The sequence below is a fragment of the Brassica napus genome, chromosome C2 (genome assembly GCF_020379485.1).
Source record: "Brassica napus cultivar Da-Ae chromosome C2, Da-Ae, whole genome shotgun sequence".
NCBI lineage: Eukaryota > Viridiplantae > Streptophyta > Magnoliopsida > Brassicales > Brassicaceae > Brassica > Brassica napus.
Genome location: NC_063445.1, coordinates 27,381,588 through 27,406,341, shown reverse-complemented (window position 1 = coordinate 27,406,341; position 24,754 = coordinate 27,381,588). Strand labels below are relative to the sequence as shown.

The window sequence follows — 24,754 nt, the reverse complement described above, 5'->3', positions numbered from 1 at the left end:
ACATTGTTTGTAGCCACGAGTAATCACTAGGACCATTCTTATAATCCTTAGAAAAATTAGTTAGTCTATCTAAACATATATTATATTTTTCTATTAAATAAATATCAAATTTAGTAGTGTATAAAAAAATATTCTCATTTCTTTCTTTAAATAAAAATTATAGAATTACCTAACATGATTAACATATATATGACAATTAATGATTTTAAAATATAAATATTTGATAATGTATACTTCATCATTTTTGCTTAATTTTATATTTTTAAAAGTAACTAAACAATCACATTAATCATATAACAAAAATTTAGATGTTTTCTTGTATGTATATTTTAAATTTAAAAACATCTGTCAATTACTAATACTGTTAAAAGTCTCACATTAAAAAATTTGTGATATTTGACATTTTTTTGTTATAACAAGATACAAATAATCATAAAATCATATGATCAAAAAATCATATGAATAAGAAGTTTCATTAATAGAAATTCAGATTATATATATTATTAAAATTAAACTATATACCATATAAAAATACATAAATATGTTAATTTCAAAATTTGCATTGAAAAGTATTGAGGCCTTAATATCTTAATTTGAAATTTGCATTGAATTTTTAAAAATGATTATAAATTACTAAAATCATTAAAAATCTCACACTGAAATTTTTTTGATTAATGGTTTAATTTTTTTTAATACATCAAATATACAAATGTTAATAAAAGTATATGGTAAGAAGCCTCAATTAATCAATATTCATGTTAAAATATACTATATATATGTCAATACAATTTAATTTAATTATATAATAAATAAAAATATTTTTATTTGTTTACCAATAAAATTATTGTAAATAAACAAAATGGATTGTTTTGATTTATGTGCTTACTCCAATTTAATTATATACATAATCGTTACTCGCTTCTAAATTATTCAATATATTTATTATTTCATAATACGTAAATTAACACAAAATAAATAATAATATGTACAATTAATTTGTATATATAATCTTCATTTTGCGCCTTCATTCCACACAAGGCGCGGATATTCACCTAGTTTGTCATTAAAAAAAAATTTATGTTTGTGGCAACATAAAGCACACAGAATAAGTTCATCTGATGACATTTTCATAATTATTATTTTTGATAACAAATGAATCAAGCGTAAAACATGTATTAAAATTAAATTAATAATTAATAATTAAAAATTAAATTATAGTTAATCTAGTAACAAACAGAAAATAAAGGTTAAACTAACCTTCTTTCCTTCAAAGAAGCGAAAAATGATGATGACACCAGACTATATGTAAAATGGGTGGTAAATATTTTTCTAATCATTCAGGTACTAGCTGGTCTACGATAAACACGTGAATTAGGATACCACTTTAGCTATAAAGGAACTTGAATGACTGAATCATGTACTTGTTTGATTTTACGAAGATTTGGTGTAAACTTTAAAAATTATAATGTGTTGTCAGTTAACACTTAACAGTCAGTACATCGCATCTCAGCGTGCAGTGTCATACAAAATCTCGTGAGATTAGTTTTTTTTGGTGTAAAACTTTGAAAACTCGTGAGATTAGTTTTTTTTTAGTTACGTGGAAATAAGTTGAAAATAGTGTTCTAAAAACTACAATTTAAAAAAATATATATAAAATGTTTTCAGTGAATATTCCACAATATTTTTTCATAACTGTCCTAATGCTACTAGTACTAGCTAAGTAGCTATATAATATGTCCTATGTTGTATATATTGAAAACTTTGGATATAATGCAACTATTATTAGGGTTTTTAGTAATAAAACTCATCAACTAAAAATGGATCGTAAAAAAACCTATCAACTAAAGATTTAACAAAACAAATCCTCAACTTTAATTCCGTTAACGTCTCTCATCTTCCGTCACTGTAGTTTACACAGAGGGTGACAAACATTAACGAAATTAAAGTTAAGGGTTTCTTTCGTCAAATTTCTAGTTGAGAGGTTATTTTATGATCCATCCTAAGTTGAGGGGTTTTATTACTAAATGCGATTAAATATTTTAAAATCTTTATTATCACTTATGCATTATTTAAAACTCTTACAATCGATTTATAAGCTTTTAAAATAATTTATAAATTCTTTATACATCACTTTATTAATTTTATAATCGATTTATATCATTTTATAAATATTAATACTTTTATAAATGATTCATAAGGTTTAATGATGATTTTACAAGATTTAAAATATGTATATTCGTCATACTACAAAAACATGAAGTAAATAAATAAAGCAAGAAAAGTAAATCAAAGATACAGTTTCATTGATTAGTGTGGTAGGAGTATAACGTATTGGTTTGGAAATCAAAAGAGAAGAAAAAGATTCCTGCATTATTTTCCTGGAAGTAGGAAGAAAGTATGACTCGAAGTCCGGCCATCGTGTGAAGAGGAGAAGAAGGCTGATGCCATACTTTAAGCAAGAAGGTTGAATTTCTAAACTAATTAGTTATCCTCAAAACTACTTGCAACAAAATCTAACTTAGAAATCTTAAATTATTTGATATTTAACAATAGTACTATAAGAAAACTTTATGTGCTTCCTCCTTTATAAAGCTTAATTGCTTATTTCATATTTTCGTAATATCACGAAAAACCATGTATTATTTCATCCTAACAAGTAACATAAATTATAAGAGCTTATAAAATCTATATTAAGCCTTATTAATCATTTGTAAAAGTATTAAAATATTTATAAATCTTTATTAGTTGGTTATAAAATTGATAAAATATTGTATAAAAATTTATAATTAGTTTAAAGGCTTATAAATCAATTATAAGAGTTTTAAATAATGCATAAGTGAAAATAAAGATTTTAAAACATTTAATTACATTTAGTAATAATAATCTCAACTAAAGATGGATCGTTAAATAACCCCTCAACTAAAATTCAACGAAAGAAACTCTCAACTTTAATTCCGTTAATGTTTGCCACCCTCTGTCTAAAATCTCGTGACGGAGGGTGACAGATTATAACGGAACTAAAGTTAAGGGTCTCTTTCGTTAAATCTTTAATTGAGGAGTTTTTTTTACGATACATCTTTAATTGATGAGTTTTATTACTAATAACCCTTATTATTACCATTCTCTACGCAGCAGACTGCTCCATCTTTTATGTTCATTTCGTTATTTTGCTAACAGTAAACTGATAAATTTCACCGCTCATAGGTTTACTTATGCCTCTAAAAGTCTAAATGATTAAGATCATCAGCAATACTAATTCAAGCTCTCACCAAATCATCTCATAAATGATATTAATATAGAGTAATATTTTTAAAAAAATTGTCATTTGTTGGATTATATTGAAAACACTAACGTTCTTATACAAGCCAGCAAGGAATACATTCCTTCCAGAACCATAAGTCTGCGAAGATCACAATCATTTCGAAACCAGAAGAAACTACAAAGATAAGAAAAATGAAATGATAGATTACTAAAACATAAGCCGAGAAATTCCTAGATAGAAAACAAAGTGGATGTCCTGATGATAGCGACCATTGGGGAAGAGCAAGTCGATCTTTAGACTACAGATAGAAACAAGTCAAAGACTATTGCTTGTTGACTTGAAGTAATTTTCTATCCAAAGATTCCAAGAACCAATTTAGCAGAGACCTTAAGGCTTACACAACTTCAGTCGGTATCTCCAATGGCTCCAGCCATATCATAACACAATTAAATCCATTTGGATCTTCATATGAGAACCGGAAATGACACTAACCGAGGAGATAGAAAGTAAGAACATAATTGAAGCCATAAGAGCTTTGGAATCTCATCAATAACCGAAACAATACACAAAGCCCATAACCACATATCTGAACCGGAAATTACTGCCACCAGGAAACAGATCTAATGTACGAACCGAGAACAGTCACACCATCGAACCTAAACTTATCACAAGTCAACCCATCCTTAACCCTGAACAACAGCTAAACCCGCAAAAGCCACTTGGGTCGTTCTGGAACACCAAAGCCACTTCGTCCAAGATGGGGGCAATTTTTGGCAATGTCCACACCTAGTGCATAGAACTCAATCAAGACTGACATATAAGATTGATGTCTTGTTTATCGGTTTTTGTTTTGTAAGACGTTCAAAACGAATCTCTTATATAGTAAAAGAAAAACATTGTTATTTAATGTGTTCACATTATGTTCGTCACGTGGCAGTCTTCCAGTGATTTGAGAATGAATACGCTGACATGTCACGTGCAGAGAGCTTCTTAGTCAAACTCTACGTAAATGTGTTCACATTATATACTATTTTACGTTTTTTCAATATAAACTCACATGAAGGATTCTACGGATTATACAAATGTTCTACATAAAAAGACAATTTGCAAAAAAAATCACTAATGTATAGGCCTATTTTATTTTTACTTAATTTTTATCTTAAGAATTTTATCTTTCATGTGTTACTTTGAACAAAGATGTCTTTTAATTTATCAACCATTTATATATATTTTTTTTTACATACACATACATGTATGTGTGGGCACGAATCAGATAATCCAGGTTTTGGAAATATTGTTTTCCGATCTGTTTCGTCTGAATAATCAATTATTCGATTCGATACGGTTCGTAGCACTAATGTATAGGCCTATTTTATTATTACTTAATCAATTTGACCAATCACCATCGACCAAATTGTAATGAAATGATTGGTCTTAATAATTTTATTTTATTTTTCTTCAATTATTATCTAAATTTGATTTGATTTTTCATGCATTTAGAAATTATAATATGAAACCATTGGTTCGACATCAAGACTGTCTAAAATTCATATAATATGAAACCAAACAAATAATAATAATTTTTGGTTATCATCTAAAAAAACCAAAAATCTCATGCATTTTAACCGAATAAACAAAATAAATATTGATTTAGAATGGTAGTTATATTTTAGTAGATTAAAAACCAAAAAACTTACCTAAAACCGAACCGATATTCAGATTAAACAGACCTAATGTCTTCTTATCTTAAGAAATAACGAAATTAATAATCTTATTTCACGCAAGGTGCGGGTTATTATCTAGTAGTATTATACTAGATGATAACCCGCGGAGGGCGCGGGGTGGTTTTTTTTAAAAAATATAATATATATATAAAAATATTATAAACAATATACATTTAGTTATCAATAACATTTTTTACATTTTATTAGAGGTGTACATTCGAGTACCATTTAGTTCTATTCGGATCCTTGAGGGTTTGGTTCGGTTTGGATCTTTGCGGGTTTGTTCGGGTTTGGGTTCAGATAACCTATTTAATTTTTTTTCAAAAATTAAAGTTCATATATACTTTATATTTTTCAAAATATAAAAATAAAAATAATATATAACATATAAATTTGAATAATGTATGCCAAAATACTTAAAATTAACAAAAAATTGGTTTAGCTTAAATATTTGGATAGGAAATCAATAGATATTTTTAAGTATTGTTTAGCTAGTTTAAACATGTACTTATAACTATTTTAATATATTTCTAAGTATTTTGGACAACTTAAACAAATTCTTATATATTTTGTATATTCTTTTAGATATTAAATTTAAAAATAATTAATATATTTAAGTATATAAATCTTGTTCGGATATATTGGATACTTAAAATATTATGGTTTGGATCGGGTTCAGTGGTTCTCTAGTTACCAAAATTTTGAACCCATTCGGATATCTAACTAATTTTGATTAAAGTTCAGTACTATTCTTTGGATCGGCCTTGGTTCGGTTTTTTTGGATTCATATTTTTTGTCCAACCCTATATTTTATTGTGACAAAATTTTATACGAAAATGATGATGGTTCATATTATTTTGGGTATGCAACAATTTTTAAACCAAAACACATTTTACTTTGTATGTGACCTATTTAGTTAATCATTAAAAATTGTTCTAGGCTCATTTAAGAAAATGATGATGGTTCATATCGGTTCTAGGAAAATTCAAAATTAACTTTTTAAATGGTACTAGTTTAATTTAAACGATATGTATATATATATATATATATATATATATTATTTAATATGAATATCTATTAAATAAAAATTCGTATTAATACGGTTGTATGATCATTTGTATCTTGTTATAACAAAAAAATTAAGTCATTGATGACAAAATTTTCAAAGGGATTTTTAGCATTTTTTGTAATTTAAAGTCGTTTTAAAAAATTCAAAATGTAACATATAAGAAAAAAAATTATTATATGGTTAATGTGATTGTTTAATTTTTTTAATAATATAAAATTAAAAAAAATGAAGAATGATGCAAAAATTGTTATCAAATATTTATTATTCATAATCATTAATTGTCATATATATGTTAATTATATTAGGTAATTTCATAGCTTTTATTTAAGGAAAGAATGCATTTTTTTTTATTTTAGGTTAATATAATGTTTCCTAGTAATTAGATTTTGGACCAACATTTTTTCAATTGATTTTTAAACTGCCAAGTAACCTAAATTGTCGTCCTAATTAAGTGACACCTAAACATAGATTCTTTTTAGTTAGTATAAATTTAAGGTTACAACTTTTTAAATGATCCTCAATTAATATACAGCGGATTAAGAGTTCTAAAATGTGCTCACCGTTCTTTCCATACTTGAAAACTATGTAGTCAAGGCTCTCAGCTACAACAACCTTCACTGGTTCGTTGCTTCCAGCTGGAATATGTTGAGATTTTTTGTGCTCAACTTTCCCTCCTAAAGGAAACGTGTTCTTTAGGTTAGGTTATATTGGTACTCTGTAGCTCTTCGACAGAAAAAAACTTCACGAGAATGTGGGTGAAGAGAATGAAACAAAATTATAAAGCTACTCAAATACATGATATATATAATATATCATTGCAATAATTCTATCACCCTCATCTACTACTTCATTCACCTCTATGCACTACAAAAAAAAAACACTGTTTAACATCATTTATTTTCTATTTTGGTATCATCTTTTTTTGTTGTGATGTCAAAATAAACTCTTCGCCCTAGTACCGATGAACCAATCTAGTCAAAGAATGAAGAATATGCATAAGACTAAAGAATGGATTTGACGAACTAAACCGTACATATGAAAACATACATTGATGTACATACTCAAAAGGCTGCATATGGGCCATTGGCGGATTTAGACCTTGTTTTTATCCAGGGCAGAAATGAAACTACTAGCATAAGTATAAACAAACAGATCCAGGGCAGAAATGAAAACTACTAACATACGTATAAAATAAAAAGAGAGGCATCACTGAAATTTTATAAGAACTATGGGTATAGCCCCCGCGAACACGCATTGTGTAGTCTTATGTATGAGATTTTTTTTTTATTTTTGTTTTCCTTGTTTTATATAATCTATATTATAATAGATTGATTAGGTTGATATGAGAATAACCGGTGATTTCTTATGTGTTGATATTTCATATCTTATGTTTGGACATCTAAAAGAGTTTCTCATTTATCTTCATGAATCCGACATCTAGCAACATTTTTCCCATGAATATGTCGGACAGAGACCCACATATACGCTGAGATTCAACATCTGATATGCTGACTAATTGTCATCCTTATTAGCTATACAGTAAATCTGCAAGCTGTGCAAATATAAGAAAATAATTTTCTACCACAGTTTAGAAACCCCAAACAATAATGAAACCTTTTATTAGACATAGAGCAAGAGTATAAACATAACGCTATAAATGTGGTCAAGGCGAGATCTTTTAACAGAAATAAAAAATGAATCTCCATGAGCTCCTCTCAGATCTATGCGAACTCTTTTAGTCCGTCCAAGAAGCTGTGTTTCTTTTTCATTGGTTGTTCTTGTAGTTGTCGGCTGTGTAAACGATTTTGTTCACCTCCTCCTTGAAACTACCAATGTGTTCTAATTCAGATTTGAAGTCTGGGAAATTAATGAAACCCTCCATGGCGTACAGGTCTTAGTGGACAACTTCGGAAAGTAGAACAAACAACAAAGAACAGTTATATTAATCAAGTTTTCAGTAGGACTATGAAATTCTATCAAGTTAAAGAGTTTCAATGATACGCAACACTGAATAGAGCAGTTTAGAGTGTAATGGTTTGTCATCGGAGGTGAGAGTTAAGCGACGAAGTGGGAGAACCCTAGGCCCTAGCTTAGACACGGTGAAAAAGAATAGACGATTAGGAGGCTTCTTTGGGTCTGTCTGACGCATCAGCCTTACATTTTAAGGCTTATGTAGAAATTGGGTGCGATTGGCGGCGAGTTAATTAAAATGACCCAACAACCATTAATTCATTACACATCCATGTTTGAAAACTCATCGCCGAGGGCCGGGAAATCACCAGTAAAACGTAACCCAGGCACCAACAGTGACGATTTAGACTGATTCAGTCCGAAAATCGGGATTCTTAAAAAAATATTTTTTACTCGTTTCATCCTATAAAGATTCATGATGTTTTCATAAAAATGGCAAAAACGAAGAAATTGATGTATAACTCGTGAAAAATTATGAGCCGTCGGAATCAATATTGCAGGAAACCTAAGAGTCTAAAGAGGAAGACGACTTGTAAAATTCATAATTGACTTTAATTAAACTTAATCATAAAAACATGCAGAACACCCATGGGTTGTGTTAAAGATGTGTAAACTGCTGCGCTAAGTGATATTTATTTATTGTAAGTAAATAGATCTATACTATTATTTGAGAAGTGAATTAGCTTACTTGTCAATTTCTCCATAATTTTAGGAATAATTATATAATCATTATTAATAATCAATAGTCATAATAATTTAAATAAATATATTATAATAGTAATGATCAAAAATTTTGAAAATATAATGATAATTACATGTAAATCCACATAAATATTATAAATATTATCTCAAAAACAATAATGAAAAACGTGTTGGAAATAAGATATTTCCATCTATTTATTTTGTGTTTATCTACATCTTTGTTTCTTATTTGCTAATTTTAATATAATTGTTAGTATATATACACATATAATAATTAGAATCATTAAACTAAAATATTAAAATTAGTTTATAAAATAACGAAAAAAAATAATTTATATTTGTTTGTAAACTTAATATTTCATGGCATAGTTTTCTAAATTATTAAATTTATTTTGGTATTAAAGTACTAAAAGAGTATATAATCAATAACAATAAATTTGATTTGTATTTGTTTGTTAACGTGATTTTTTTGTCATGGTATTTTCATTTTTATCTTATTCTTATTATTCAGTTGAAATAATAACATTAATTTTTTGTTAAAGTTGAAAATTAATTATTTTTTGTCAGCAACAATTCCTTTTCCATTAAATGAATATATAAAATGTTCTTATCGTATATATTACATATTAATGTTTTGTTTGTCAACAAGATTGGTCTGATTGAGTGTTTATTTAGTTATTATGGTAGGTATTTCACAATATAATTATACTAATATCAATAGTTTTAATTAATTTAATTAATTTAATTAATATAATATGTAACGTTGGCTTCAGTTAAATATTCTTGTGCTTTTGATATATTTTAAGATTTTGTAGGTTTTGGTAATTCCAAAAATTTGGCTTAATAGCATCACTTTATATTAACAATTATATATTTATTTATTTAATTAGAATTTTTTATAAATTAATATAGTAAAAACATGGTTAAAGATAACAACATATTTTAAAATAAAAAATATTACTGTTGTCATCCAAATAATGTTTTAAATTAATACAAGTTAGAAAATTAAGAAATTGATAAATTGAAAAATAGTTAAATTAATATTTGATTTAAATTTTTTGATCTTTTAAATAATTGTACATTTATTAATAAATATTTATAAAAGAATTATGTCCGCATGTGCAGGCAAAACAACTAGTAATATATTAAAACAAAAGTATAAAGATGGATCCCACCAAAATAAATGAAATGTTGAAGTTGACATCCTAGAGAGAGAGAGCAAAAAATCAATCATTATAATATAGATTACATTGAATTTAAAAATATTATATTTTGGACAACTACTACACCCTTACTCCATGTAATTTCGCCATGGCATATACCCTTTCGGTCTTTCCGGTTCAACCGTTTATATAAAATGAGATTTATGTATATAATTTAACGTAGAAACTAATAATTTTAATGTGTCATCTAACCCTCATAATATGGTAAGTAGGTCCATATGATGGTCAATAAAACACCACTTAACTACCGTATAAACATATGAGTATATTTGGCGTCTAAATCAACAACTTGTTTTTATGCTAAATTGTAGATATCCCCTATATATTAATTGAGAAGCATTTAAAAAATTAGAACCTTAATTTTGTATTAATTAAAAAAAACCCCAAATCCTAGGTGGCTCTCTAAATGCCTTCTAAATTCTATTTCAAAGAATTCTAGAGCATCTAATATAAAGTATAGTTTAATCTAATGGTGTCACATTATTCCATAATTATATAACACTAGATAACATTATATTAACCTAAATATATGAAGTGTGTATTCTTTCCTTAAATAAAAGCTACGGAATTACCTTATATGATTTACATATATACGGGAATTAATGATTATGAATAATAAAGATTTGATAACAATTTTTGCATCTTCTTCATTTTTATTTAAATTTATATTATTAAAAAAACTTAAACAATCACATTAACCATATAATAAAAAAATTAGATTTTTTTCTTATATGTTATATTTTGAATTTTTTAAAATGACTTTAAATTACAAAAATGAGGAAACCTTTATATGTTATATTTTTTTAAACGACTTTAAAATACAAAAATGAGGACACCTTATGTGTTATATTTTTCTTATATGTTAGAATTTTCTTATATGTTATATTTTGAATTTTTTTAAAACGACTTTAAATTACAAAAATGTAAGTTTTCCTTAAGTATACGACTAAAAACATTAAAATGACATGTATCAATTCGATGGTTGATTTGAAAGCTTTCAAAACCATATGGAAGATAAAAGTCAAAATAATTCAACTGAGAAAACAATAATGTTCACTTTTTTCAAGAATGTGTTCGATGGAAAAATAAGGTTTTTATGTCATATTTTGTTTAATGTCCACTAAAGAACATTATATTAACCTAAAATATAAGAAGTGTGTATTCTTTCCTTAAATAAAAGCTACATAATTACCTAATATGATTTACATATATATGACAATTAATGATTATGAATAATAAAGATTTGATGACAATTTTTGCATCCTTCTTCATTTTTGTTTAATTTTATATTATTAAAAAAATAAACAATCACATTAACCATATAATAAAAAATTAGATTTTTTCTTATATGTTATATTTTGAATTTCTTAAAATGACTTTAAATTACAAAAATGAAGAAACCTTATATGTTTTTTTTTAAAACGACTTTAAAATACAAAAATGAGGACACCTTATATGTCAGATTTTTTCTTATGTGTTATATTTTGAATTTATTAAAACAACTTTAAATTACAAAAATGTAAGTTTTCCTTAAGTATACGACTAAAAACATTAAAATGACATGTATCAGTTCGATGGTTGATTTGAAAGCTTTCAAAACCATATGTAAGTTAAAAGTCAAAATAATTCAACTATGAAAACAATATTATTCACTTTTTCAAAATTGTGTTCGAGGAAAAAAATAAGGTTTTTATGTCATAATTTGTTTAGTGTCCACTAGAGAACATTATATTAACTTAAAATATAAGAAGTGTGTATTTGTTCCCTAAATAAAAGATACGAAATTACCTAATATGATTTACATATATATGGCAATTAATGATTATGAATAATAAAGATTTGATAACAATTTTTACCTCCTCCTTCATTTTGTTTAATTTTATATTATTAAAAAAATAAACATTCACATTAACCATATAATAAAAAAATTAGATTTTTTCTTATATGTAATATTTTGAATTTTTTAAAATGACTTTAAATTACAAAAATGAGGAAACCTTATATGTTATTTTTTTTAAACGAGTTTAAAATACAAAAATGAGGACATCTTATATGTTAGATTTTTCTTATATGTTAGATTTTTTCTTAGATGTTATATTTTGAATTTTTTAAAACGACTTTAAATTACAAAAATGTAAGTTTTCCTTAAGTATACGAATAAAAACATTAAAATGACATGTATCAATTCGAAGGCTGATTTGAAAGCTTTCAAAACCAAATGGAAGATAAAAGTCAAAATAATTCAACTGTAAAAACAATACTGTTCATTTTTTTCAAGAATGTGTTCGCTTAAAAAAATAAGATTTTTATGTCATATTTTGTTTAATGTCCACTAGAGAACATTATATTAACCTAAAATATAAGAAGTGTGTATTCTTTTCTTAAATAAAAGCTACAGAATTACATAATATGATTTACATATATATGACAATTAATGATTATGAATAATAAAGATTTGATAACAATTTTTGCATCCTTCTTCATTTTTGTATGATTTTATATTATTAAAAAAAATAAACAATCACATTAACCATATAATAAAAAATTAGATTTTTTCTTATATGTTATATTTTGAATTTTTTAAAATGACTTTAAATTACAAAAATGAGGAAACCTTATATGTTATTTTTTTTAAAAACGACTTTAAAATACAAAAATGAGGACACCTTATATGTTATATTTTTTTTATATGTTATATTTTGAATTTTTAAAACAACTTTAAATTACAAAAATTTAAGTTTTCCTTAAGTATACGACTAAAAACATTAAAATGACATGTATCAGTTTGATGGTTGATTTGAAAGCTTTCAAAACCATATGTAAGTTAAAGGTCAAAATAATTCAAATGTGAAAACAATACTATTCACTTTTTCAAAATTGTGTTCGAGAAAAAAAATAAGGTTTTTATGTCATAATTTGTTAAATGTCCACTAGAGAACATTATATTAACCTAAAATATAAGAAGTGTGTATTTGTTCGCTAAATAAAAGCTACGAAATTACCTAATATGATTTACATATATATGACAATTAATGATAATGAATAATAAAGATTTGATAACAATTTTTGCATCCTCCTTCATTTTGTTTAATTTTATATTATTAAAAAAATAAACAATCACATTAACCAGATAATAAAAAATTAGATTTTTTCTTATATGTAATATTTTGAATTTTTTAAAATGACTTTAAATTACAAAAATGAGGAAACCTTATATGTTATTTTTTTTTAAAACGACTTTAAAATACAAAAATGAGGACACCTTATATGTTAGATTTTTCTTATATGTTAAATTTTTTTTTAGATGTTATATTTTGAATTTTTTAAAACGATTTTAAATTACAAAAATATAAGTTTTCCTTAAGTATACGACTAAAAACATTAAAATGACATGTATTAATTCGATGGTTGATTTGAAAGCTTTCAAAATCATATGGAAGATAAAAGTCAAAATAATTCAACTGTGAAAACAATACTGTTCATTTTTTTCAAGAATGTGGTCGATGGAAAAAATAAGATTTTTATGTCATAATTTGTTTAATGTCCAATCCGATCAACCCATGATGTATTAATTATAGTTTTGTTCCATTATTTTTAATAAAAATTGATCTGATCCATCGGAAAAAAATTATATAATAACAACAAAAAATATTTTATATATATAAATAAAATGATCACATATATAAAAAAAACTATCGATACTATATACAAATAAACTCACCCTGCGCAAGGCGCAGGTCTTATCCTAGTTCATAGTGAAAATGAAAGTCGGGACATTAGTTCTCTGAGACCCAAAATGATGAAAAAGTGGTAAACAACAACGTATATGACTAAAAAGGAGCAGTTTCAATGCTAAAATCTGATCTTCAGTCGCATAAAGAGCTAGGGAATCGACGACACCATAAAACACAGACCATAGTCTCCTGACAACGCTTCAAACGAGCCCTGTTCCCCGAAGACGTTTTGAATACGAACCCTAGCTATAAGATCAATGACACTCTTAGCACGAGTACAGCAGGAACTAGGAACTGACGACGCTTATCCTTAGTACGAAACCAGCAAACCGATGATGACGCTCTATGGCGCCAACCTATCAAAAACCTATGAATTTCTAAGCAATGATCCAAAAGTGATCGAGTTAGGACAACCCGAGACTACCTAGAACTAGAACTAAAAAACAGACCGAGTGATTAGCTTCTTGAACTAATGTCGAGACCAAAACCTGCAAGCAAAGTCTGGGCCTGACTCAGGTAGATGGTTTGTCATTTGTTCTTGTTGTTGGTAGGAAACGTGAAGTAGATATCACAAATCAATAAACACATGTTGTAGTCAAGGTTCTCAGTTGACACTTAATGACATGTATTAAGACGCGTGTAGGTGTAGTCAAATACAACTCAAAGCTAACGAAGACTGCATCTACCCTCTCCAATCGTGGTAAGCACAAATGGAATATCCAAAAATTTTAGAGATATTCATGATTTTAATCCATTTCGCCCAAAAAAATCAAAATCCAATTTGATTCGTAGCTACATGGATATTTGGGATCTAGTATCAGATATTTTTATATATTTTTAACCATATATCCGATTCGATCCATAAAAATACAATTAAAATTAAAAACAAATAAAAATTCAATGCTAATATAAAATAATATTATTTTATTAAAAATAAAAATTCATTTAAAAATATTAAAACTTACATAAAATAGAATAATTATGATATATCATTCTTTAAATATAGGTATAAAATATACATATAACAAATCAGATAGTATATGATTACTAAAAAAGATTAGTATTTGTGATTTTCTTCGTTTATCGTGGATACTGAATATTAGTATTTGCTTGCCTGTGTGAGGTTACAAACATCCAGATTTCGGTTCGAATCGAAAGGAATAACAATTGACTCAAAATTTACATATATTTTGTCCATCCGTACTCTCCACTTCCTTTTTCACCAGAGAACAGGAAAGGGGTTGTATTAACACAAGTATACATGTTCAATTTAGTATTGTAAATGTGTAATCAATTTTTAAGTGACATCATTTTGAAAACCTTCAAAAAAGAACACTTCGGACGCATCAAAGTCCTCCATTTCTTTCTCCGCAAATACCCCGCAGGCAATACGGCAACATGTTAAACTACACCTCGGGATAGAGAAAGAGGGAGGAACGGGCAAATACTTGGGTCTCCCGGAACACTTCGGACGGAGAAAAAAGGATCTCTTCACTAGCATTGTTGATCGTATCAGGGTGAAAGCTACTTCCTTGTCGCCGAGGCAACTCTCAAGCGTTGGGAAGCTCGTTATACTGAAGTCAGTCCTTTCAGCGGTTCCCTCGCACGCAATGACTTGTTTTCTTCTCCCGATCAGTCTCTGCATCCGCATTCAGTCTACTTTGACCAGATTCTGGTGGGATTCTTCCCCGGAGAAGAAAAATATGTGCATGGTAGCCTGGAGCAAACTTACCAAGCCAAAAGCGCTGGGAGGTCTGGGATTCGCGACATTCAGGCTTTCAACATAGCTCTTCTCGTGAAACAAGCGTGGCGGATCGTCACTAAGCCTGATTGTTTACTGGCTCGGGTCTTGAAAGGAAAATATTGCGGCTCTGCTCAGTTCCTACATGTTCAAAAGACAAAAACAATGTCACATGGGTGGAGGGGCATTCTCGCGGGTAGAGACCTGTTGATCACTAATCTGGGTAAGGTCATTGGTAACGGGGACGACACCAGGGTGTGGAAAGATCCTTGGCTGAGTACAGAACACCCGAGTACACCTATGGGACCTGTGACCGAGAGCGATCAAGATATGTTCGTCTCTGATCTGATCTGCAGGGGAAGCGGGAACTGGAACATCCCGAGAATCATGAGCTCGATCCCATCTTTACTCCCTCAGATCCTACGTCTATGACCTAGCATTACAGGAGCACCGGACTCATTTGCATGGCTCGCAACAAAATCAAGAGCATACTCTGTAAAATCAGGGTACTATGTCGCTGCAACCCTGAGCAATGCCGAGATCAGAGAGGTAATAGAAGCCCAGAGAGTAGAGGAACAGACCTTATGCAAGGCAATCTGGACTGCCAAAGTCTCTCCTAAGCTACAACTCTTCTTATGGAAAATTACACTCGGAGCTCTTCCTCTAGGAGAAAATTTAGCAAAGAGAGGGCTGCTCAATCACATCACCTGCCGAAACTGTGGAGAATTGGAAACCTTTTTATCCATTGCAGCTTCTCGAGACAGATTTGGTCTCAGAACATATGGAAACAGGACTTCAATCCAACATCTATTCCATCATTCGAGTCAGCCTTCCTTGCGACATCATCCCTCATCAATCTTCCCCCACTAGGAGTCAAGGAAACCATTTTTCCATGGGTCTGTTGGGTAATTTGGACAGCAAGGAACCAACGTATTTTTGAGAACAGAGTCTTCGAACCTATGGACATCTTCTCCAAGGCTATTAGTACATCTAGGGAGTGGAACAATGCTCAGGCTTCTCTGATATCTCCCCAAGTGCCTCGCAATTTACAGAATCCTCCATCGCATCAACCTCTCACCGAGCTCCCTTGCTTCACCGACACTGCTTGGATAGCTTCGACAAACAGAGCTTGATGCGGCTGGTGCATCATGAGTTTTGAAGGCGATGTGCTGTTACAGGGGTCATGCGTTTTTGAATTCATCCCATCGGCCATGATGGTGGAAGCCCTCGCTATCCGGTCCGCTCTCGTCCATGCTTCTGAAGCTGGAATCTCCAAAATCTGCATTAAATCAGATTGTCAGGCGCTCATTGCTGCCATCTCCTCGACGTGCCACTCGATTGAGCTCTACGGAATCATTCGGGACATCGAGAATCGATCTTTAAGCTTTTCTTGTATTTCTTTTAGCTTCATTCCTCGTTCTCTGAGTTGTATGGCTGATACTCTGGCCAAGTCTGTACTGCACTCTACTTTCCCCAACTAGTTTCGGTTGGAAGGTTTTAAAATAATATATGGTGTTAAAAAAAAAAAAAAGAATCTTTCGTATCCATTTGCTTAAATAATTTTAAATGATTTTAGACAAGGAACATGATTTCCCAACAAAAGTTTAAGCATAGGACACAATCTTTCAATTGCAAACATAATGCAAACACACTTTCATACCAATCAGAGTCATTACACTCCGTTAATACTTGGCAAACACCACAGACTGAAAAGAAAATTAAGCAAGCCAACACCATAAAACTATCTTACATGCAAAAAAAAATCATTAAAATAAGCACCAATCCTCTTCATTTATTCAGTTGGCCCATCATTTCTTTTCGTAGATTCCAAATCTATTTGTGGAATTCGATAACAGAATATGAATGGACACCACAAACAACTTCACACCGAAGAAAACCTGAACCAAATGCTAAATTCTCCAACTGCGAAAACGATCTCTCTTTACCACCTGAGCATTGTGTTAGCATCAACATGTCCATACCAAACATATAGTTAGAGGAAAAGTCACCACTCTTTGGTTCCGTTGGTGTAATCAAATCTACAATGATCACTTTTCCATTTTCCGGTAGGCTCTTCCAACAATTTTTTAGAAGCTTTATACAAAGTTCGTCTGACCAATCATGTAGTATCCACTATCAACAAATTAACAGCATTATATTAGAGATATTAGACTATCAAAACTCAAAGATATCAAGTTTTATATTCATATATATAGTTACTTTCATAAATACTGCATCTCCTTTTGGAACTTCTATAAACATGTCTCCAGAGACATGCTCCACTCCTATAATTGGAAAAATTAAACAAAAACAAATAAAAGTTTTGAGAGGCACTTCATCATATATCTTAATCAAATTTATTAAGTAGTTTTTGTACCTGGATAAGATGGAGCATTGGTTAAAACCTGAGGTAAGTCAAAATTAACTCCCTTAATATGAGGATACTTGGAAGTGACTAGACCTAATGTAGTGCCACTTCCTCCTCCAACATCCACCAAAGTGTTAACGTCTTCAAATCCTTTGTAAACTTCTAGAACCTTCTTCAAAATCATGATGGAAGGTTCTGACATGGCACGGTCAAACACTTCAGCAAATTGTCTATCCGAATTAATGTATTCAAAAATTTGCATTCCGTGGGCAGAGCTAAATGCATCTCTTCCTTCTAGTATCACATCTTTAAGATTTGTCCTGTGAATAAAGAAAATGAAAGTAATATGCATCTGTTCATTTATGATTGGTTTAACAGGGTCTGTCATGGACAAACTCGAATGAAACATGTGTCTTAGGCCTCCCAAAATGTTTCAAGAAAACTACATAGGCATAAAAAAATTTTAAAAATGTTAGCCCCCAAATTTATTTTTTAAGTTTTTAGCTGAAATTTTTAATAAATCGTCTATTACTCCCTAAATCTCAAGCATGTTTATAAAGAACATTCGTTGTATTGGTGAGGACCGAACCAACTCGGTTTAACTCATTTACAGAATAATGAAGTACGTACCAAGTCTTGAAAAACACTTCGGTGTGAAGCAACATAAACAGAGAACCAAGAGAACCAGAACCATCACTATCTTTCAAGAAGTACTTGCAAACCGGTTCGGTTGCATATACCATCTCCATATTTCCGGTTCGGCCGTTTTCTTTACATTCTATCATACGGCACTTCAAGATCGAGTGGCTGACGAGTAACCGCAGCATCCGGTCAAGCAACACTGGCGCCTCCGGGTTGGTGGGTTTGTTTGGGAGACTACGGGCTATCTCATACGGTGAGAGCCACATGTTGTTGCCTGCTGCAGCGATCTTGTCAATGACGCCAAGCTCCAAGGCAGCTTTGAGAACCATGGGGAAAGCCACGGTGTTGACGATACTCTCTGCTTGCAAGCTCACCATTTTCTCGTCGATTTCTTGCTCTTCTTTGGTTAAAACTGGCTTAGGGTAATTGGGTAAGGGGTATTGAAGATGGTTTGACATTATTGTTTGTGGTTATAAGATTGAAAGAAGAGTTTGTTTTGTTTGTGAGTGTGGTTGTAACGTTCATAGTTGTTGCCATTTTATAGGGAAAAAGAACAGAAGCCAAAGACAAGTGTTTCGAGTTTTTATTGACTTATTCTTGGGTTCACTCTCTAGGGTGAACCCAATATGATTGTGTTATTTCATATTCGATATCTTTTAAAAAAGGAAACAAAATATTGTCAAATTATATTATTTTTTTAAAATTAAAAGGTAAAAAGAAATAAATAAAAAATAGTATTAACTAAAAAAAAAATATTTTTAACGTCGTCAGCAAAACATTAAACCCTAAATCCTAATCCCTAAACCCTAAATCCTAAACCCTAAACCCTTGGGTAAACCCTAAACTCTAGGATAAATCTTAAACTCTAAAATAAATCTTAAACTCTAAATCAAAATCACTAAACACTAAAACACTCAAGGGTATAGGGTTTAGGATTTAGGGTTTAGAGTTTTAGGGTTTAGTGTTTTTATTTAGAGTTTAGGATTTATCCAAGGGTATAGGGTTTAGGATTTAGGGTTTAGAGTTTTAGGATTTAGTGTTTTTATTTAGAGTTTAGGATTTATCCAAGGGTTTAGGGTTTATCCAAAGGTTTAGAGTTTACCCAAGGGTTTAGGGTTTACCCAAGGGTTTAGGTTTACCCAAGGGTTTAGGGTTTAGGATTTAGGGTTTAGGGATTATGATTTAGGGTTTAGTATTTTGCTGACGACGTTAAAAATATTTTTTTAATTCTTTTTTCTGTAGCTGCTATTTTTTTTTTACTTTTTTATTTTAAAAACATTATATAACTTGATAATATTTTGTTTCTTTTTTTTAAAAGATATCGAATTTGAAAGAATGAAATCTTATTGGCTGGTGAATCTAAAGGTTCATCCTATCAGGTGAACCCAAGAATAACACGTTTTTATTTGATGAACAACTGGCTCCCACCCGACTACGAAGTATGGCCAATATTTTATTTATTTATTGTTGGAAATCATCGAGATGATAATATCTGTACACAAACATTTGTTTTTTGTTTTTTTAGAACAATACATACTCATATGTTTAAGAAAGATATGTCTTAATGGAACCATGGAGTGGAGTAATGGACCATCACCAAAAGAAGGAAGGGAATTCTTACCTAATTCCATAACATTACCTAAATATTTATTTTTGTACCAAAAGTTTATTGAAAGAAATAAAGGAAATAAAAATCTTAAAATTCTATAAATTTTGAAAACTAGTCCATCTTTTGTTGCAAGAAATCCATATTTTTATTTTTTTTAAGTGTTTAAAATAATGACTTTGAATGGTGACCAAGTAATGAAAAAGAACATTGAATTCTTTACCATTCGTAACAAAAATCACCATTCGCGAGAAATAATTTTTTTCTTATTCTTTCTCATTTTTTGTAGACAAATATAGAATGAAATTATTCTTTGTTAATTTTGAAAAGAAACAAACATTCGTTTTCATTTCTATTATTTTATTAGTATACATTAATTTCTTATTTGTTTTTTTTTTGTTCCAAAAAAAGTTATAGTTGGAGCCTACACAATATATATACAGTATAGAATTCAACCAAAGATTATTTCCAAATTCTAACCAGAGGGGTGATAACGGAGAATAGAATAGAAGTCCCATTTGCAAATTTTAATATTTTTCTAACCATTTAAAGAAACGAAAAATGATGACGACACAAGACTATAAGTAAAATGGTGGTGAATCGTGATCATACAATATTTTTTCTAATCATTCAGGTACTTAGCTGGTCCACGACAACCACGTGAATCACGAATTCACGATACCACTTTAAGGTGCATCATCTCCGACCCATCGTTATTTTCACCTCTATAATAACATTTAAATGTAAAATTACTCCAACTCATCTCTATTTCTTCTTCTATAATAGAGATTTCTATTTTTTACTCTACATTTAGAGACTACTATTTTAGAGGAATACATTGGAGCATATCCCATCTCTATTATAGAGTTCTTCTATTTTAGAAGTGAAAATAATAAAATACATTAGAGATGGTCTAAAAAAACTTAGGACTGAATCATGTACTTATTTGATTTTATGAAGATTTGGTTGTGAACAGCGCCGGCTTAGGTTATAGGGCAAAGGAGCATGAGCCCCGGAGCCTAAACATTTTATTATCAAAAACAATGTTAAAGAGGATTCTAATTTTTTTTTAAATAATTAAGGATAGAAACCATGATTTGTGGTCGGGTCGTGATTAACATGAGGGTAAAAGTCCAATACGGTGAAGCCACCAGAGTTCAAATTCCGGCCACTGTGAAATTAACATTTCGGCATCGCCAGGAACAGGGGACCGATACGTGGTAACATGTGAGTCTGGACCACTTTTGTAGGGCAATGATACCCTTGTATAACTAAAAAAAATTAGGGATAAGAGTCCAAAATTTTTAATTGTCTATAAATACATGTAAAAAAAGAAACTAAAATTTTATTTTTGTCCAAGGCCCACTGATACCTTTATCATTATAGTACTATGTTGTGAACTTTATCATTATAGTACTATGTTGTTATTTTTTCTAATCATTCAGGTACTTAGCTGGTCCACGACAACCACGTGAATCACGAATTCACGATACCACTTTAAGGTGTATCTTCGACCCATGGTTATTTTCACCTCTATAATAACATTTAAATGTAAAATTACTCCAACTCATCTCTATTTCTTCTTATATAATAGAGATTTCTATTTTTTACTCTACATTTAGAGACTACTATTTTAGAGGAATACATTGGAGCATATCTCATCTCTATTATAGAGTTTTTCTATTTTAGAGGTGAAAATAATAAAATACATTAGAAATGGTCTAAAAAAACTTGGACTGAAACATGTACTTGTTTGATTTTATGAAGATTTGGTTGTGAATAGCGCCGGCTTAGGTTATAGGGCAAGGGAGCATGAGCCCCGGAGCCTAAACATTTTTTTATCAAAAATAATGTTAAAGAGGATTCTAAATTTTTTTAAAATAATTAAGGATAGAAACCATGATTTGTGGTCGGGTCGTGATTAACATGAGGGTAAAAGTCCAATACGGTGAAGCCAACAGGGTTCAAATTTCGGCCACTGTGAAATTAACATTTCGGCATCGCCAGGAACAGGGGACCGATACGTGGTAACATGTGACTAGTCTGGACCACTTTTGTAGGGCAATGATACCATTGTATAACTAAAAAAAATTAGGGATAAGAGTCTAAAATTTTTAATTGTCTATAAATACATGTAAAAAAAAACTAAAATTTTATTTTTGTCCAAGGCCCACTGATACCTTGAGCCGGTCCTGGTTGTGAACTTTATCATTATAGTACTATGTTGTCATATGACATAGTACATCGCATCTCAGCAGTGTCATACAAAATCTGAGATTAATTGTTTCTTAGTTAAGTGAAATAAGTTGAAAATAATTTTCAAAAAGGTGAAAATATAAGAAAAGTATATAAAATGTCTTTTTGAAATATTTTCTGCAAGTATCAGAACATCTCCAATGGAGGTTTTATCGATTAGAGTCTTAAACACATATATATGTGTATGTATATATGTATATGTTATATATATATATATATATATATATATATATAATTGTGGGATCTATAACTTGTGGAAAACCGAACCAAAATTTCTTAAAACATTTGGGTTGGATTTTCCACAAAATTATGGACTCCATAATTAGTTAATTACCTATGTATCTATCTATCTATATAAAGAAGAGCTAATCTCTTCTTCTCTCTGGGGTTGGCAGGTCACTAAATGGGTTAACAAGAGGTTGACAGGTGTACAATTAATTTAAACACTGCGTTTCATGTATTTTTGGATGCCGCTTGATTTAATTAATTGGGCTTATTATTGTTTTCCAGCCCATTCCGGGGTTTCCTCGATCCGGTGCGTTTTGTTGTTTAGTGTCGGATGGTTTTCGTCTGGGTAGTAGCCGCGTGATTTGGGGTTCCACCCTGATGTGAAGAAGGTTGTGTCACGTTTACGTCGTTCGTTCTGATGAAGTCCGTTCGCCTTCTCTTCGTCGATTGAAACGCGGTAGTTTCTAGATCCATCGCATTAATCATTCGGCATCATCAACTAGAGCTTAACTCTCCTGCCCACTACAACCACCATCTCGAATTCAGTGAATTTACCCATCTATCAGGCGGTGATTCTCACCTATAAAAAGGTTAGTATTCATCCCTTTGAGCATCATGAGGTGTGTCTGCTCAGGTTTGGGAATCTGCAAGCCTACCAACTGGTATCCATGATTTCAAAGTACAACCTAATAATGATCCTATAATTAATTACAGATAAAGTTTTCCGCTTTAACTGCTGCAAGAGTCTCTCTTATGTGTTCTTTTAATTTTCCTTATAAATGTGATCTTCGCTGCTTAAGAATGTTAGCATATATACTGAAGGTAGTTTGTGAAAGAATGAACAAGTGCTCTATATGATTTAGTTTCCCGTTGATCAGCCCGCGGGATTTTGTTTATATAAAAATATTCTTCTGTTTTCGTGTTGTAACTGGCAACTCAAGAGATACAATTGTGCTCACTCTCAGATTATATACTAAGAAGGTTAATTTTCCAGCAGTTATTTTTTTCTGATGATATCTTTGATTCGTTTATTTTTCAACAAAGCGCGATCATACAAATATTATCTTTCTGAGAAGCTTTGGTCATTTGGTTTACGAATTTTCTAGCAGTCTCTGCAGAGAAAGAATGCGAAGAATAAAGGATTCATGTAAGGTGCCTCCGATGAGAATGGATGATTCTCATGTACAAACGTTAGCTGAGAGATTCAGAACCTGAACTAACGAACATGTTGATACCTCTGACGCAAATGACCAGAGAGATTGTCTGAAACTCAGTGGGGTTGAAAACCAAGTGCGGGAGTAACCCGTTGAAGAAATTAATTGACAGATCAAAATCCGTAGATGTGTACTCGGGAAATTAAACCAAGATGTTTGTTGGGAAGTACCAATCTTTTGACGCTGAACATGTCTGGGGGTGTTTGGCTTCCCAAGCTCTGTACACTTGACACATGTCCACGAGCATGGTGTTTCATCATGATAATACCAGTTGAGATAACACTACAAGAAAACAGCAAGGATACTGAGGAAAAAAATCGTCGGAATTTCATCGGAATAACGTTATTCCGACGACATACCGACGAAACAAGTCCTCGGAATTTCTTCTTTCCTCGGAAATCCCTCAGAATTTTCCGACGGAATTCCGAGGAAACAAATTTCCGAGGAAATTCCGAGGATCACTAGTTTGTCGGAAATCTCCTCGGAATATACCGAGGGAGAACTTCGTCGGGATATTTCCTCGGAAGTTCATCGATCGATGCGTTTTTGGACATATATCCATCGATCGATCGGAATATACCGAGGGAAATCTTCCTCGGAATATTCCGAGGAACATGTCCCTCGGTATATTCCGAGGAACAGGTCCCTCGGTATATTCCGAGGAAAGGTGTCCCTCGGTATATTCCGAGGAAGATGTTCCTCGGTATATTCCGAACGCTTTTTTTATAAACAGATCGATCGATGGATTTATGTCCAAAAACGCATCGATCGATCGAGTAAAAAATATAATTAATTTCCTCGGAATGTAAAAAATATTAATTTTAAAAATAAAATAAATTTTTTGAAATTTAAATTCGAAAATATAAAATTAAAATTAAAATTGAAATCATATTAATTAATATTCAATGTTTCACAAATAAAAATTAAACATTCCGAGTTTTTGGAAAAAAAAAAAACTACGGGTCTGGCACGTCCGGGAACACCTCGTTCGGGTACATCCTCTGCATCATCTCC

The 24,754-nt window shown here is 30.4% G+C and overlaps 2 protein-coding genes across 2 annotated transcripts; one reads left to right on the top strand and one right to left on the bottom strand.

Moving 5' to 3' along the window:
* The first annotated feature begins 15,958 nt into the window (after positions 1-15,958).
* LOC125582301 lies at positions 15,959-16,559 on the top strand. The gene is made up of 2 exons (XM_048748922.1): positions 15,959-15,975; positions 16,178-16,559. The coding sequence occupies exons 1-2, from the start codon at positions 15,959-15,961 to the stop codon at positions 16,557-16,559; spliced, it is 399 nt and encodes a 132-aa protein (XP_048604879.1).
* Positions 16,560-17,012: 453 nt separating this feature from the next.
* Positions 17,013-18,966, bottom strand: LOC106385992 (indole glucosinolate O-methyltransferase 1). The gene is made up of 4 exons (XM_013825892.3): positions 18,425-18,966; positions 17,804-18,114; positions 17,647-17,711; positions 17,013-17,559 (listed from the first exon to the last, which is right to left on the bottom strand). The coding sequence occupies exons 1-4, from the start codon at positions 18,892-18,894 to the stop codon at positions 17,260-17,262; spliced, it is 1,146 nt and encodes a 381-aa protein (XP_013681346.2). The 5' UTR covers positions 18,895-18,966; the 3' UTR covers positions 17,013-17,259.
* Between the last annotated feature and the right edge of the window lie 5,788 nt (positions 18,967-24,754).